At 28.1% G+C, this 16,445-nt stretch overlaps 1 protein-coding gene across 2 annotated transcripts in view; it reads left to right on the top strand.

Moving 5' to 3' along the window:
- The first annotated feature begins 1,583 nt into the window (after positions 1–1,583).
- LOC108694874 (SEC23-interacting protein-like) overlaps positions 1,584–16,445 on the top strand; it is a 19,269-nt gene continuing 4,407 nt past the window's right edge. For both annotated transcript variants that reach the window (XM_018204562.1, XM_018204563.1), the window contains exons 1-4: positions 1,584–1,866; positions 12,707–13,150; positions 13,854–15,631; positions 15,933–16,418. In XM_018204562.1, coding sequence (XP_018060051.1) covers positions 1,728–1,866; positions 12,707–13,150; positions 13,854–15,631; positions 15,933–16,418 — 2,847 coding nt within the window. In that variant the 5' untranslated portion in view covers positions 1,584–1,727. The remainder of the gene's footprint in view (positions 1,867–12,706; positions 13,151–13,853; positions 15,632–15,932; positions 16,419–16,445) is intronic.

A 16,445-nucleotide genomic window follows, 5' to 3' on the forward strand; every position in this document is an offset into this window, starting at 1 on the left:
GTAGCTAGAAGATAATTGTAAAATAAACTTATTCCACTTTGCAAGCAACTAAAAATTATTATTATTATTATTATTATTATTATTATTATTATTATTATTATTATCAAATTTGATTATCCATCGCAAAAAGTATCAATAATATTATCATTCAGATCAATAGTAAAATCATTTGAACTGATAAAATTATACGGACTCAACGGTATTATCATTATCGAATGAGTTTACTACTTGAAGCGTTCAATAAGAAAATCATTCGATCAGTGATAAAATATTTTATCATTAAATGTAGTCCAATAAAAATATCATTCGATTAGTAGTATAATATTTTGCCATTGAATTGTCAATAGGAAAATCATTCGCATTGAAAGCTACTTATTTATACAATCTAATAGTGCTTTCAATGGAATTTTACCAATGGCAATATTTTACTATTGAAGATTTTATCATTGACCGATGATAAAATTTTCAATAGTAGAGTATTACCCCAGATAATCAAGCATGCGATACCCGCACAAAATACCGCAGTACTATCGTACTGTTACTGTACTGCCATGAGGTGACGGTGTATGGCATAACTATATGGTAGCAGTACAAAAAGTGTACATGATATTATAGTATAATATATCAACTGTACTGCATACTCTTTAGGTACATCATGATATACCCGTATCATATCAATACGGCGTCATCAATACTATCGACAGAAGAGAGAGAGATTGTGGAGACCTCTAGTCAAAGACAAGAAACACGATAACTGGTATTACAAAAGTATAATTTCTTAACCTGAAAATAGTCGTTATAATATTAAAATTAAATATTAGATAGTAGCTGACTGGATGTTCAGTTAAACTGAACAAATTTTTATCAGGATCATATATTGAACAGATGTATTAGCTACATCTATGATTATAGATTCGTGGATCATTGAAGTACAGCGGTTTCCATATTTCAGAAGTCAAGGATAGCGGATGGCAGTATGCAACTTAATGGGTGACCGCTTCGAAGCACTATAAAATTAATTCCCGAATTTAGAGAAAAACTTTTTCTTTTTATCATAATTTTATGAAGAATATTCTGGAATAAGATATTAATCAATAATAATACTCATTTTAGTAATAAAACTATAAAATTAATACCATTGAAATTAATACCATTGAAAATAGCAGTGATAAAATCCTCAGTGATAAAATATTACTATTGGCAAAACTCATTCAGCTTGCTATAAAATATTACTGAAAACGCCATTCATTTTCAATAAATTTTTCAATGAATTTTTCAACTTTTAATAGTAAAATCATCTGTTTTTTCGCGACGAGTAAAGCAATATTAAATATTTTTGTAATTATTTGTGTTTATTATTTGATAAGTTTATTTTCAGTAGTATTAAATTGATAATATACTATATTCCTTTTCTTTTTTTGTTTTAAATATGGCGCTGATTTTAGCGCCATCTTTGATGTATGTTCAAGTCAAAATACCAATATAAAATTGGGGATAAACGAAACTTCCTATGTCGACGATGTCTCGAGAAAGTTACATTCCATAAAGCGCAACGTACTCACTGTCAAATTGCTGCGACAGGCACATGTGCTTACGTGGATAAGTCGTGCAAGTTTGTATTTCGTAGAAGAAATTAAAAAAAAAACAGTTCACGTGCTTGTTTTATTACAGAGTAAATACCTTCTAATGTCAGTGTCATTGCAAACTGTGTTTGCTTCGACATCGCAATGAACATAAACGGCATGTCGCGGAAAATGAAAAATCCATTATTGTCCGCGGCTGGTCCAGATTTTCCCTTCGATAATTACGCGGAAAATACATTGCTGGTGCCAGTCACACCTGCAACACCAGCTGTGCTCCGAGATGGTGAGTTCATTCAATAAAATATCGTGGGCGGGGTTCAGCAGTTCTGAAAATTTGGTGTATTATTTAATCTGATGGTATAGCTACAGAGAATTAGTTGGTGGCCGAAATAAAATTCAAAAAGGAGCAATCTCTGCTCCGTTTACTTCACTTCGTTATGCTTAACTTCTCCAGCATCATGTCTCTTTCATATATGGTCATGTGAAATGCACTCGTAGGCTAACATCTGTTATTCAGTCATCTTTTGCTCTGTCGGTATTACAGTGAAAAAGGCCGTGTAATGAAAGTCCTTGACTCCAGCGTGAAACGCATTTATCTAGGCCAACCTAAATCTTTTTATAAAGTTTATCAAATATATGCACAGAAGTCACAATGACGCAACAGACATCATGTAAGATGATTTTTTTGCGTGTGTGGTTTTGCAACGTGCTTTAACTGTAAAAGATAGAGGCTTTAAATTATAAAAGTTTTTCCAAACAGAATTGCAATTGAACAGAATTGCAAGAGCTACAAAATGTATATTGGATTTTTCATGTATAGCATACATGAAAAATCCATCAACTAGGTATCTAGTATAGAAAATATGTTCTTTAATAAATAATTGAGTGATTTGACTGGAAATAGAGGAAGTGATAAATATCATGTGAATTTAATTTTATATATGGACGTATATAGATAAATTATGCATTATTCCATGCTTATAGTCAACATATCAATTTGATTTACATACACAACATAGGAATTAATTAAATACTTTATTTATTTACATTCTAAATAACATTTTGGAAGTTTACAATTTTTATGATATAGTTGATCATGATAATGATATTATAGTGATTCTTACAAGTATTGTTAGAAACTTGTTCTTTCGGCTCGAGCAGATTTTGATCTAGAGCCATATCTTTGTGTGTAAGGTAGATCATGACTACTCTTTTTACGAACACAATAGACTATTGCAATAATGACACATGCTATAAGTAAAAGAAGTAGTAATGCACCGAGTACGACAGCTGCTATTTCTCCTTGTGATAGGTTGTCCCATGCTGTTACATCAATACTACGAGTGTACTGATTTTCCGATATATCTATCGCTGTAATTGTAGCTGTTGGTGTGCAGCAAGTAGATAAATAATAAAATGTAACTCGATCCTTTGTTCCACTTATATATTTAGTGCGTGGGTACAACCCATTCGGTACTGCTATTACACGTTTTAAACCTATATAAAAAGAAAGAAAATGAATGATTTGATTATATAAAAGTTTTTATTATTATCATTTATCCATATATATTATTACACAATTTATTGGTTACCTGAATCATAATCTTGGACAGTAATGTCAGCACTCCAAAATGTTTTTTCGCAACGATCTTTGTCCAATTTACCGGCACAGTTGCTATTGAACCAATATTCAATTGTTGGTTTTACATTATCAATATTTTTCGAAAGCTCATTGTGAACAAAAACCTGTACTGTTTTCTCCAATATTTCTGTATCAACGATAGACAGTGTAAGCGTATTGACAGTTTCTTGGGTTCCCGCTGGTACAAGAATATCTACAGCTACCTGATCTGTCTGTCCCGGATGTAACCATATGCTGTTAGATACAAATTTATGATTTAGGATAAAGATAAACAATTTTTAGAAAAAATAGATATATTCATCAAATACAAAGTTTTACTTCATAAGCTGTATTAAACATTTAATGTTTCAATACAATCATGCTCTATGATTATATGATAAATTTGTAAAGTATAGATTTTATTGTTAACATCATAGTAAATATTGATATTAGCCTCAACTTTTATTTGATGTCTTTAATTAACGTGAAAATATTATTGTATAATAAATGAGATGTATTTATATCCTTTAATTTTTACTATAATGAAAAGTTGATCAACATTTAAATTGAATAACACAATAAGATGTGTATTCACATGAACAATCCTAGAAACTCTTTATATAAAAAAATAAATAAACATTTATAGTACATATATATATTTATATGGTTCTATCTGGGACTAAGAGTGTATTCAGTCGGTTCTTATTTCAAAATTGTCTTAAGTAATATCTTAAGATGCTAATGTGACTTTCTGATTGATTCGTGACATTTCAAGACTGAACTTAAGACGGTCTTGAATATCAGAAGTGACTATGAATATATAAATGGCCAGCCTAAAAAAATGTTGTTCGTTGTTGAAATGTTGAGGTTACTTATGCAGTGTGACGTAAAAGTTACATAAATAGACGCGCATTTTTATTCAATAGTTTTACTAATTTTAATAGTTAATATGTTAGTAAAGAGAAACCTAAGTAAGAATCAAAATTAAAATTGCTATTTAATTAGTTATAAATTAATATTTACTTGTGACTATTTATGACTAATATAAATAATTATTTATACTACATGTTGTAAATATCACGTGTTTATCAATTTGATTTATTAACTTATATAGTAAGTAGTATAATAATCCTTTAAAATTTCTAAGAAAACTAATCTTTATTTTATTAATTATTTTATTAATTTTATTAATTATTTTATTAATTTTATTAATTATTTTATTAATTTTATTAATTTTTAACTAACTTTCAAATTATTTTAAAATAATTTACTTACTATGGTTGGATATTATTATAGATTCTAAATGGAGAGCTTCTCGCTCGAATTGCATATCTAACTGGAAGGACGCAGTTATTTGTTGCATCAAAAATCACTCTATGTAATGTTCCTGGAACAGCAATTAATTTGCTGTTTACATTTACATCCAACAGTAGTTTTCTTCTTTCGAAAGGATCCTCATTAATTTGCGTTGAAAGTTTTTGACTTTGATCGCTATTCATTTGCATCGATATGATCTCATCGGATGATTTCATCTTTGTATCAATATCTTCATTTAATGATGCGACTTCCGATGATCGCGTTTGAATTTTCTGCTGTTGCTCCTGCAAAATAAAATCTTATTTATTATAAAATTTTAATAAAAATTAGTAAGAAAGTTAATATTATAAATTTATAAAAAATATTCATAGTCTCAATAAAAATATATTCTTTAAATACCTCGATATTTGAGAAATTTGATAAAATCTTAAATTCACCATAACTTATCAAAGAATTATTACGTAGAACGAAATGATTAATATTATTATTAATTACTGCAATGGATTCACGCTTGTGTGTGCGTGTGTGTGTGGAGAATGATATATCAGAAAAATTATCTGTTATTTCATCATTATTTCTTCTTGGATCCGTAATTTCTGCTGATCTCTCAAATTTTCGCTTTTTATTTATTATAGAATGTGATAAATTGGCACCATTATTGGCAGCGTTCTCGTTAGTTTTCTATAAAATAATTTAATGATTAAAAATATTTTAATAATTATATAAATATTATATAAAATATTGTGTAAAATAATGTAATTGATAAATTTTATTTAACTTACTTCAATTATAGTTGATGCTCGTGTGATATGTATTTTATCCAATATCTCATTTAAACAATCATTTTTTCTATTAATCTCTAAAGAAAAAAAGGAAGAAGAAAATAAATTTAAATTTTCAGTAATATATATTTTAATATATATTGTCATAGCATATTGTATTATTTTTTTTTATATTCTATTGCATAAAGGATATATGTATATATAATATATATGTATGTAATTAAAATTTCTATTGTCAAACAGCATAAATAATATTATTCCACAAGACTTTTTAATTTCATTATTCAGATGCATAAAATTGCAAAGATTTTAAATTTCTACGCCACTAAAACTGAAAATAATAGATTTTCATTACGTTGGATTATAATCATATATTTATCAAGGATAAAAAACAAAGAATAATTTTAAAAAATGAAATCACAAAGTTATTGTAATTATGTTTGTATAATACGAAAATCTATGTAGAAGAAATAAATACTTAAAAAAATAATAATATAGATCATTTCGAAACAGCAATTATTTTAACTAAAATGCTTTAGAAATGCAATAAGAAAATCAGGTATACTTGACAGTTCAATTAGAAATAGAATTGTAGATAATAATAGTATTGGCATCGTTTAGAGAAACTTAATAGAGAGACAGTAGTTATTTGAATCTCTGTCCTAAGAAATATTTGATTGCACGTTTCTTTGTGATTGGAAGTATTTGTTTTTCCTAGCCAGTTACATCTTACTCATTATGATGAGAAAAAAAAAAGAATTTTCCTAACTTACTTCCTATGCGAATTAATGAGAATCAGAGTAAATCAAGTAAACATAAAAGAGAAAAAGAGAGAGAAGGAGAGGAAGAGGGGGGAGAGAGAGATGTGGCCAAAGAGCAATAAGTGAATTGCACAATTTCGCGTATCCGCGAGCCAGAAGCTAACGGATTGGCAGTTGTCAGACGGCTGCCGTGTTAAGAGGAAGTTGGAAGTTGCGTAAGAGTGCATGAATATATCTCGCGCATTTTGCCGATCGTTATGTCGCAGTTTATTTGCGCGAAGATAAAAGTGAGTGATTTCCCTTTTATTGTTACGAGAAAATGAAAGCATTGTATAATATGTTTACATATATGATAACATATATAAATTCCGATCATATCAGGACTAGTGAAAGTTGTATTCCTTTTGACGTATCCATGATTTTACATTTATATTTCTTCCATTTAAATCACAATTGTTTTTACATTATAAAATTTACTTTATTTTACATTTGCAATAATATAATATTTATTTCGATTTATTTTCCGTACTGAAATAATATTATATTTTACAAAAGATTGTTATACTTTACAATCTTTCGTTGAAACTATTATATTCGTGTTTAAACTTTAAAGCCAGCTCATTAATACCTCCAAATTATCATAATTTTATTTAAAAATTTTTTTGATTATTTCAATAAAAGATTATAAAATAAAAGATAAAATGACTTCTTATAATGTACAATACAGTTATTTTATATAAGGAGCTTCATGAATGAATCTTTATGAATCAATATCAGTATAAATATAAATGTACGTCTAAATGTCAGCAGAATCTGTACAGCAATTCATGTTGAGAATTTATATGGCATTCTATAAATATAAAAATAAATTCGAGTAATATTTTAAATATATTTTTTATAAATATATTTATGTTTAAAAAATAATTTTTATATTTTTTGTTACTATTATTTTTTTGTACGTTGTTGCATTAACAATACATTGCAATTTTACTTACTACTTATAGAATTAATGTTGATAATATCATCTTTCGTGTTATTTTCCTTATTTGCATAATAAGCAATTACGTCCATATTGTACTTTGAATTTTCCATCCCCGTTAGCTTCACACACAATCTATCCGGAAGGTTGCGCGCGCCGACTACCCCTTTTGTGTTGTATATACTTGTCAATGATATTACTATTTCTGGTCTCTCTCTCTGTATCGTTTTGTCTGTTAAGTGCATGTTGGCAGTGAAAATTAGTCTTGAATTAAACATTGTATTGGTTTTGAGGACAAGGCAATTGATTGACAATAAAATAATTCTAATATTCTGTTCTTTTGCATCGTTCGGAACTTATTTATTGATTGTAAGAGTTTTGTGCGTGAAATATATTGTGTAAAATATATTGTGATTAAAATTAGAAAAATTTTATAAATAGATAAAAATGCAAAAACTAATTCTTGTATGACATATATTTAGTGTGATACAATGAATACGTAGAAAGTAATCATCAGATCGATACTGCCCTTGACATAGAGAGGTTAAACGAAACTGAATACATAATGATAATTATATAGGATGTCCCGTAAGTTTTTGCTAACAGTTTTTGTATAGATAGAGGGAATTTTGTTATAGATACAGCGCATTAAAATTGAATAAAAAAATCTTCTATTATTATATACAATTTTCACAATGATTAATGATTTATATTAATTACTAAATTGCTGAATATTGGTTTTCAATAATATTATACTCAAATACTATCAACTTTAACACTTAACACTTTACTTTAGAAAAATAGCGTGAAACAAAAATTATTTTCTTCTCATAAAGTTCTGAGAATTTTTTCAGAATTTTTTCAGAATTTTTTAATATCTTATATTTTATATATTGGTAAAAATAAGAAAATACAGTACTAAAAAGTTAATAAAAAATTCTGAAAAAATTCTTAGAGTTCTATGAGAAGAAAATGTTTTTTGTCTCTTGCAGTTTTTCTGTTAATATCTTATATTTTATATATTGATAAAAATAAGAAAATACAGTACTAAAAAGTTAATAAAAAATTCTGAAAAAATTCTTAGAGTTCTATGAGAAAAAAATGTTTTTTGTCTCTTGCAGTTTTTCTGTTAATATCTTATATTTTATATATTAGTAAAAATAAGAAAATACAGTACTAAAAAGTTAATAAAAAATTCTGAAAAAATTCTTAGAGTTTTATGAGAAGAAAATGTTTTTTGTCTCTTGCAGTTTTTCTGTAAAGTTGATAGTATTTAAGTAAAAAAATTATTCAAGACCAATATTCGGCAATTTTTAATAATTAATATCTTGTTAACTATTGTGAAAATTGCAAAATGATAGAGGACTTTTTGACTCAGTCTGCGGTTGACAAAAACTTATGGCACAATCTATACATGATTGAATGCTTCTAATAACAGAAAAAAAACTCAATACAAATGACAGAAATATTACTTGTGATAATTTGATACAATCCGCAATCTGTTTCATATTTTAAAATAATTTTCTTGTATATAACAAGTATTTTTTTTAAGTACAAGGAATTATAATATATAGAATATTTCAAATTTATCTCCATATAAGAATAATAAAAATACGTAGTAGTATTTTTACGTTTAGTATTTTTACGTTATATTAATTAATTTAGTTATCATGTGCTGATCCATGTATATGTCCTAACTATCGGTGCTATAGATATGTTTAGAAATACATTATTTAAATGTAATATTTGCTATCGATCATTATTTATTTATCGCGACTTTACTGATCTTAAAACATTTGAACAACATTTGTCGAAATATGAGAAATTATTTATCATATATCTAGATATCATATAAAATTTACATATCATATAAAATATAAAATTAGTCGTTAAATCTTGTTTACAAAAAATAATTTGGATAGAAATATTTTTAAATAAAACAGAGAATTCTTGTTATATTTAAAAATAAAATAAAAGAAGAAGAATTACTCACTACTATTAGGTATTGTCAATACTGCACGCGTAAGATTTCCCAAAATGTTGATTGCAATTCCGGTTACATTGGAATCAGTTTGGAAATTGGTTTTAGTATATCCGCTCAAATTAATTTTGTGTTCTAATTTTTTCTATTAGATACATATTTTATTAATTATTTCTTTCTTTTTTTATACGAACATATTAATTTTGGTCTTACCGAAAATTTGGGGATATTTAAAAAACAATTTTTAAATATCTCGATGTTTCGTGGATTAAACTTTGCATTCGAATAAAATTCATCGGCTTTTATAATCAAATTTCTTTCCATATTTACAATGTCACAGTTCAAATTAAGATAGATCTACAAATATTAAATAATATATTTATTGAAATTTTTACGATTTTTACAAAATTAACTTACTTGACAATAATCAAAGATTGTTGAACTTTTATTATCAGTAGACAAATGTTTTAATATCTTGAAATTTGAACTATTTTCTATTGAAAAATAATCTGAAATGATATATAAAATAATTATATACATAATTATATACTTGCTTACAATATTATTTTTATAATTTATGTTATATTAAGATCTGTTTTTATATTTTATATGTATGAAATCTTTATTTACATTGAAAAATATTCGATTTAATATTGTCGTTAGTTTTTTGTTCATGACTTAGTGTGCTCAAAGAATACACCCAATATTCGAATAATTGAATAAATAATGAATGTGAATATACGAGTATGAATACATCTTTTTGATGTTCATCAAAAAATGAATAAATATTTCTCATTTGCAGAATACTTTTGTGAATATAATTATGAATATTTCCAATTTCGCATTTACACCCACTCCGCATCTATCTGTACATAGTTTACAAACATGGAGTAAAGAAATCTGTAAAAAATCTGTAAAAAACAGTTCAGATGGTTTAGATTTTTTTTTAAATATTTCAAAAGATAATACATTCTATTGTCCATCTAAAACTGTTAATTTTTAAGTTTTTGCCCCACCACATTTCAATATTAAATAAAAATAACATTCATTTTTCTTTCGTTATAGAATCAAAGTGCTGATTAGCATAGTGCTAGGCACTAGTTGGCTATAAGCAACATTAATATAGGCAACGCTTATTGAAGTTTTCTTTTTTTTTACTTTATATCTTATTTGAATATTTATTTGAATAAATATGAATACTCGTAAAATAATCATTATATTTTTATGAATAAATGTTTTGAAAACTCACAGTTTTGAATAAATTTATTTATTTGAATGAATACATTTTTTCAACGTCAAAATTTTAAATAAATACAACTTATAATTCAATTACAAATTTTTCGAGCGTATTCATCGAGTATACTAGTTCACTTGTTCTTTAAAAAATATATATTTATATACCTACATTATGTATATAAAATAATTATATAAAAATATTATGTAAATAATGTATATAAAAATAATAAATCTCACATACATTACATATTTTATAAAATATTTTACATAAGATGGGCATACTTCAATATGTTGATGATCATATCTCTTGGTTTATAAATTGATTTTTTTAAATCGATATCTAGAGAATATGTAGTTAATCATGAGAATATAATCAAAATATGTCTTATAATAAGGTATTGACTGATGTTATTATGTATTAATGTACGTCATATTATTCATAGCCTTCGAAAATTTCAGATAATTTCTAATTGTGTGTCATCAACTATCAGAATGTGCAGAACTTACAATTAGTAATTATCAATATCAGCACATTTCACATAATTACTTACGTCAATATTTAATCGAACATGATAAACAATATCAACAACAATAATAATTTTAAAAAAATTATAAATTAAAAAAAAGTTCATTTATGTTAGATTGCATTATATTGTTCATGTTATATTAAAATTATTACCATCTCCATTCTCATTTGGCAAAAATGATAAAAAAAGTTTAATATCTTCGAAACCTTTGCTAATTCCCAATTGTTGCATACAGTACCTTTTAACAGAAATATTTTATGGTTTTTATTTTAAAAAATATTGATTTCTTAGAAATATTATTTTTTAAATATAATTCTCTATTTGTGTTTATACATTACAAATATATCCGCAAGTAGAACAAGATAAAAGTTATATTGAAATGTTTACTATTATTTTTATATAAATATTTTTATTATGCGAATTAACAAACCTAGAACATTTTGTTTTTTTAAAGTCGTTGAAAATCACTAATAAATCTTCAGCACTCGGAGATTCTCGTGGAAGAGAAAGAGAGAGAATTTCAAGCTTAGGCGAGTAATCCTTTGAAGTTATTTCATCTGGTCTCGTTTTCGTTTCAATTGATCGTTCAGTTCTCGTATTGCCTATCTCAGATATTCTCATATCTGGTTGATAAGTATTATTAATTGACGGGAAAACTTTAGTGAGTGTTGATCCATTGACTGCATTTCTGTATAGAATGCAAGTCACACAGTACGTCACAAAAAGCAGGAACACACGTAATTCCATACCGTAACTGCAATGAAAACTTCGAACGAAAGAGTCGATACAAAAATGTGCGGCATATTTATCAAGTTTCGTTCGCGTAAGTTTACAAAGGGGTAACGTATCTTCAGTTACATTGACGATAACATGAACGCAAAAGTAAATTTAGGTGTTAACGCACATTGTTGCACAATCGAAGGTGTCTCATTATGAGCAAACTTTGATATACGATGCTTCAGTGAACTTATAAATACTACACATTACATTTAATGGACTATTATATGTAATATCTTGATTCTTGCATTTAATATCTGAACGCTTTGAGTAAGCATTTATTGCAAAGTTATGTATTGATAAAACAATATAGTTTCTCACATATTTTTATAAATACAAATAAATTTTTAAAATTTTTGAAACGTAAATCGCATATACTTGTATAATTAATTACGTACGCATGGAGAATCGAATAAAGCAAGTATGGAAATGTTAACAAAATTGAATGTTTTTTATGCAACAGACATAATTATTATAAATTATGCTCATTGAATACGGATAACTTATAAATATTAAAACATTACAAAAAAGTCATTACAAAAAAGTTGGTAATTCAATGTCTATTAAACTGCTGTAATCAACTACGTAGTAAAAGTGTAAAAATAGTCCACATTGGTTCGCATTATCTTCATTGGTTCTTACGTTCATTGCATCCTGTTCAATATTGACAGTGAATAATCTGTCGGAGAATTTAGTCGAAAGGAATTTTTATGAACACGTTATTATATCTGATTATTTAAGAATTATTAAATGGATTAATAATTAAGAGTTTATTAAATGTCGTAATAACTTTCGAAAATGTTGCTTAAATTAAAAAAAAATATATTTATTTTGTAAAAAATAATGTTAATGTTAAAGCTATATTATATAAATGTTTATTTTTGTTATTTGTTTGTTAATGTTTTTTTTATTTTCATTATATAAATATTATTGTAAAATGTTTAATAATAGTAGAAATATAAATTCCTTTTAAGTACGCCAAACAAATATGTTAAAAAATTATATAAATTGTATCAATATCTTTATATAAGATTTTTAAATGGAAGATACAAAAAAATATTATTAATATAAAATAATATAAAATATTATTATCTGACATTTTTTTAGATTAAATAAATAAGTTGTCATCTTTTTTTTTTTAGATACTGAGCTGGACAATTTCATAGGACAAGAGCCAATCAATATCCAATCTCAATCTCCATTACGGACGAACGAGGATTCTTCCACCAATGCAGCTTCTCAGCCAAAAGAGTATAGGGATACTGCAAATCATCCAGAAAAATCTGGATATCTTACATCGATTCTTTCTTCTTTGCCGAATCTGTCATTATCGATTAAATCTGATTCCTCGGGACCGCAAATAAGTCAGATACCTGAGAACACCAGCGGAACAACACACGAACCTAATCCTTACATAACATCACAAGGATATCATAGTTTTCCATCAGAAATACCAAAATTCTTAGCAATTAATCCTCAGGATTCTCGAAGTACAAACTTGTCAGGATTTACTGCTTTTCCTACTGATACTGTATCCAATCCTCCTCAGCCGGCAGCTCCACCCAGTATATCTCAACCTGGCTATGGTAAATGCTTGAATTTATGAATACAAATTTATAATTAATAAAATTTGAATAAATATTAATTTGAATAAATATTAATACATTTTTCTTTATAGCAAATTTTAAATATTTACTCTATATACATATGTAACAATAAGTAATTCGATAAACATAACATAATGTAATTATGTTCAATATTGAACGAAATCTATTGGAATTCTATTGGATACATTCAATGTGCATATTAAAGCTGTTATACACAAATTAATATAAAAATGTGTTTAATATAAAAGCGGATTAAACTATGAGATCCTCATTTTACTGTGCGGTTGAATAAAATCTGTATCTTATAATTCAATATGTTTGTATTTTACTTTTGCATAGATTAAATTAGTGTACAATAGCTTTAATATGCACTAGTGCATCCAATTCGCTATAAAAACTTTAAGGTTAATTTTAATTTATTTTTATTTTAATTTATTTTTACATGTTGCTTATATATGTATATTTAATAAATTTTTGCTGGATGTATTATTTATTATCTCAGCAAATACAAAGTTATATGTAACGTATTTGTTAGTTATAATTTCCTACTCAACAATATAATATAATACACGAACAAATATATTACATGTAACTTTCTGTTTGCTGATGAGTATATAATGATGTTATACAATACGCGTTTCAAATATATCTAATCAGAAACAATTACTATTTCTTGTTAAAGCGCCTGTTTCTTATCGACTTGGTAATCAACGACGCTTAAAGTATGCACCGCCGCCTGATCTAACATCTAACACCACAAAGCCATATCCGAATCCAGCATTACAGACGTTCTTGTCGACTCAAAATGTCTCTGCACCACCAACTATTTTAAATCCATATGAATCGGAAGAATTGGCGCAGGGTAACAATTCTAGTGTACAACAGACTAGCTGTTTGCCTGAACAACTTCCAACGTCTGAGCAGCTATCGCGAAATAGCTCTCTTCACAACTCGTTTCGTTCCAGTCCAATCGCAACAGGAGCGCAGCATAATTCATCGATAACGTCTACAAATCAGAATCCATTTTTTGAAAGTTCTTCCGTGTCTACACAATTTTCTTCGTCATTATCTACACGACCGATACCTACACGGGTACTGGAGCCTGCAACGCCTCAGAACACTCCGGCGAACATCTCTTTTCCTGGCTTTGCTCCTTATATAAACCAGAATCTATCACCAACATCTAATTCCGACAAAGAAGTAGTTGTGATTAAGAACCCTAATCAGCTAAATTTACCGTCGGAATTTTCGAAAGGCGTCTCTCTCGAGACGACTACAGAATCTACATATAAACCGACATTAATATCAGGGGAAACCGATGCGACATTCACACCAATATCAGCAGCCAAGGTGACAGAGAAATTAGAACATTTACTTGCAGAACAACAGGAAAATTCATCCGTAGCAACTCCTGAAACTTTAACAGAAATTGACAAAACGTCCAGCGTTACTACCGAATTAACGAAATCTTTCGAATCGCAAAGTGACGCGCTAAAGGTTACAAATGAGATAATCAATAAATCACATGAGGCGAAATTGAATGATGTACAAGAGAAAGCAGTTCAACCTGGAAGTGACACATGGAGTGACGTGTTTCTTGGGCAAGAGTCAACGACGCAATCAGTGATCTTCCCGGAAATACATACTACTGATAACAGTCTAATTGCAATAACTTCCCAATCGGCTAAGTCGAACACACATCCGCCTCAACAGCATTACCAAGCGCAATCGATATCTATGTCAAGCTCCACATTTTATACAAATGAGCCTGCGGAACAAAAGTCCAGCTTAAATTACGTATCACCTATCCAACTTCCGCAATCTTCTTCTTCCATCGATTTCTACAACGGATCAAAACCAACGGAGCAGTCGGCAAATGTGTTCTTTGAATCAGCGAAACCAAATCGGTTTTCAAGTTTTTCGTCACAGGAAAGAAATACAAATTCTCCATTTGCACAATCAGTAGTTAATGCAACAAATAATCTGCTGCAAACTCAAGAAAATTCTGCATTTAATTCTAAAACGACGGCTCACGTACCATTTTGGAATGTTGATCAATCTTCTCAATCGCACGTGTTAAGCGCTGCATCCAGCCAACCGACGCATACAACGTCTAACCAACCGGTATACACTGCTCCTATCCAACAACCAGCTCCGGTATTCTATAATCCTGCTCAATTTGTGAATGAACCTTCTAAACAACTGACTTTTCCACATACATACGATCAACTTTCTTCTCAACAATCACATCAAAATCTGCCGTTTTACGAAAATAATACTGGGCTACAGCAACCCTACGCTATTCCTGAAAATAATACTGCATATTCTTCGCCCGCTGTATCGATGACAACAGTACCTGAACCAACAGGATCAGCCACACTTAGTCCTGTTCAAATGTCGGTTAATTCGCCAACCAATCGCATCACACCAGATACCATTCCACCAAGTTTTCAAAATTGGGTAAGCATATCACAATTTAAGTTTTTATTTTATTTATAAAATTAAGGAAAAATATTCCAAAAATTTATAATTAATGCTAATAATTGATAATCTTTTAAGATACATTTTTACACATATTAGGTGTAGTAAAAAGAAATCCATTATTTTTCCATTCAATTTTATGCAAAAATAATGGATTTCTTTTTATTACACCTAATATTTAAGTTTATATTTAATACAAAGTAATGAATGAAGTTATGATTTTATTCTTAATTATCTAAAACATAATGGTGATTACACATATAATATTAATATTTTTTAGGCTTCTGGATCTTCCGACAAACGAATGCAATATAGACCGGTATATCATCATTGGTTTTATCGTAAGGAAGTGGAGAACAAAACATTATGGCTACCATTCTCCATGCAGGACAGCTTAAAACTTGAAGAAGTTCATAATTCAAGCGATATCACGCCCGAAACTACAGTAGCTACTGATGGCGGTCGTTTTGATGTTGATATCTTACGTCGTCAAAGAGCACCAGTCTATTGGATTGGAACATCTAATGAAGTTAGGCGATGTTCTTGGTTTTTCAAGGGAGCAGCTGAACCGAGATATATTCCTTACAACGAGAGCACTGCTGCCAAACTTGAGGATGAATATAAGCTGGCGTGCCTCTCGAACAACTGGAATCGAAAAATTGAATTAAATAATGGAGAATATATTGTCTTCCATAGCGCTACAGTGCAGGTTCATTACCTACAACTGGCTTCTCCCGACGTGGTAGGATCTTGGGGAAATAATGCTGTAAGTAGGTCAATTATATATATATAT

Source organism: Atta colombica, unplaced genomic scaffold (genome assembly GCF_001594045.1).
Source record: "Atta colombica isolate Treedump-2 unplaced genomic scaffold, Acol1.0 scaffold125, whole genome shotgun sequence".
Lineage (NCBI taxonomy): Eukaryota > Metazoa > Arthropoda > Insecta > Hymenoptera > Formicidae > Atta > Atta colombica.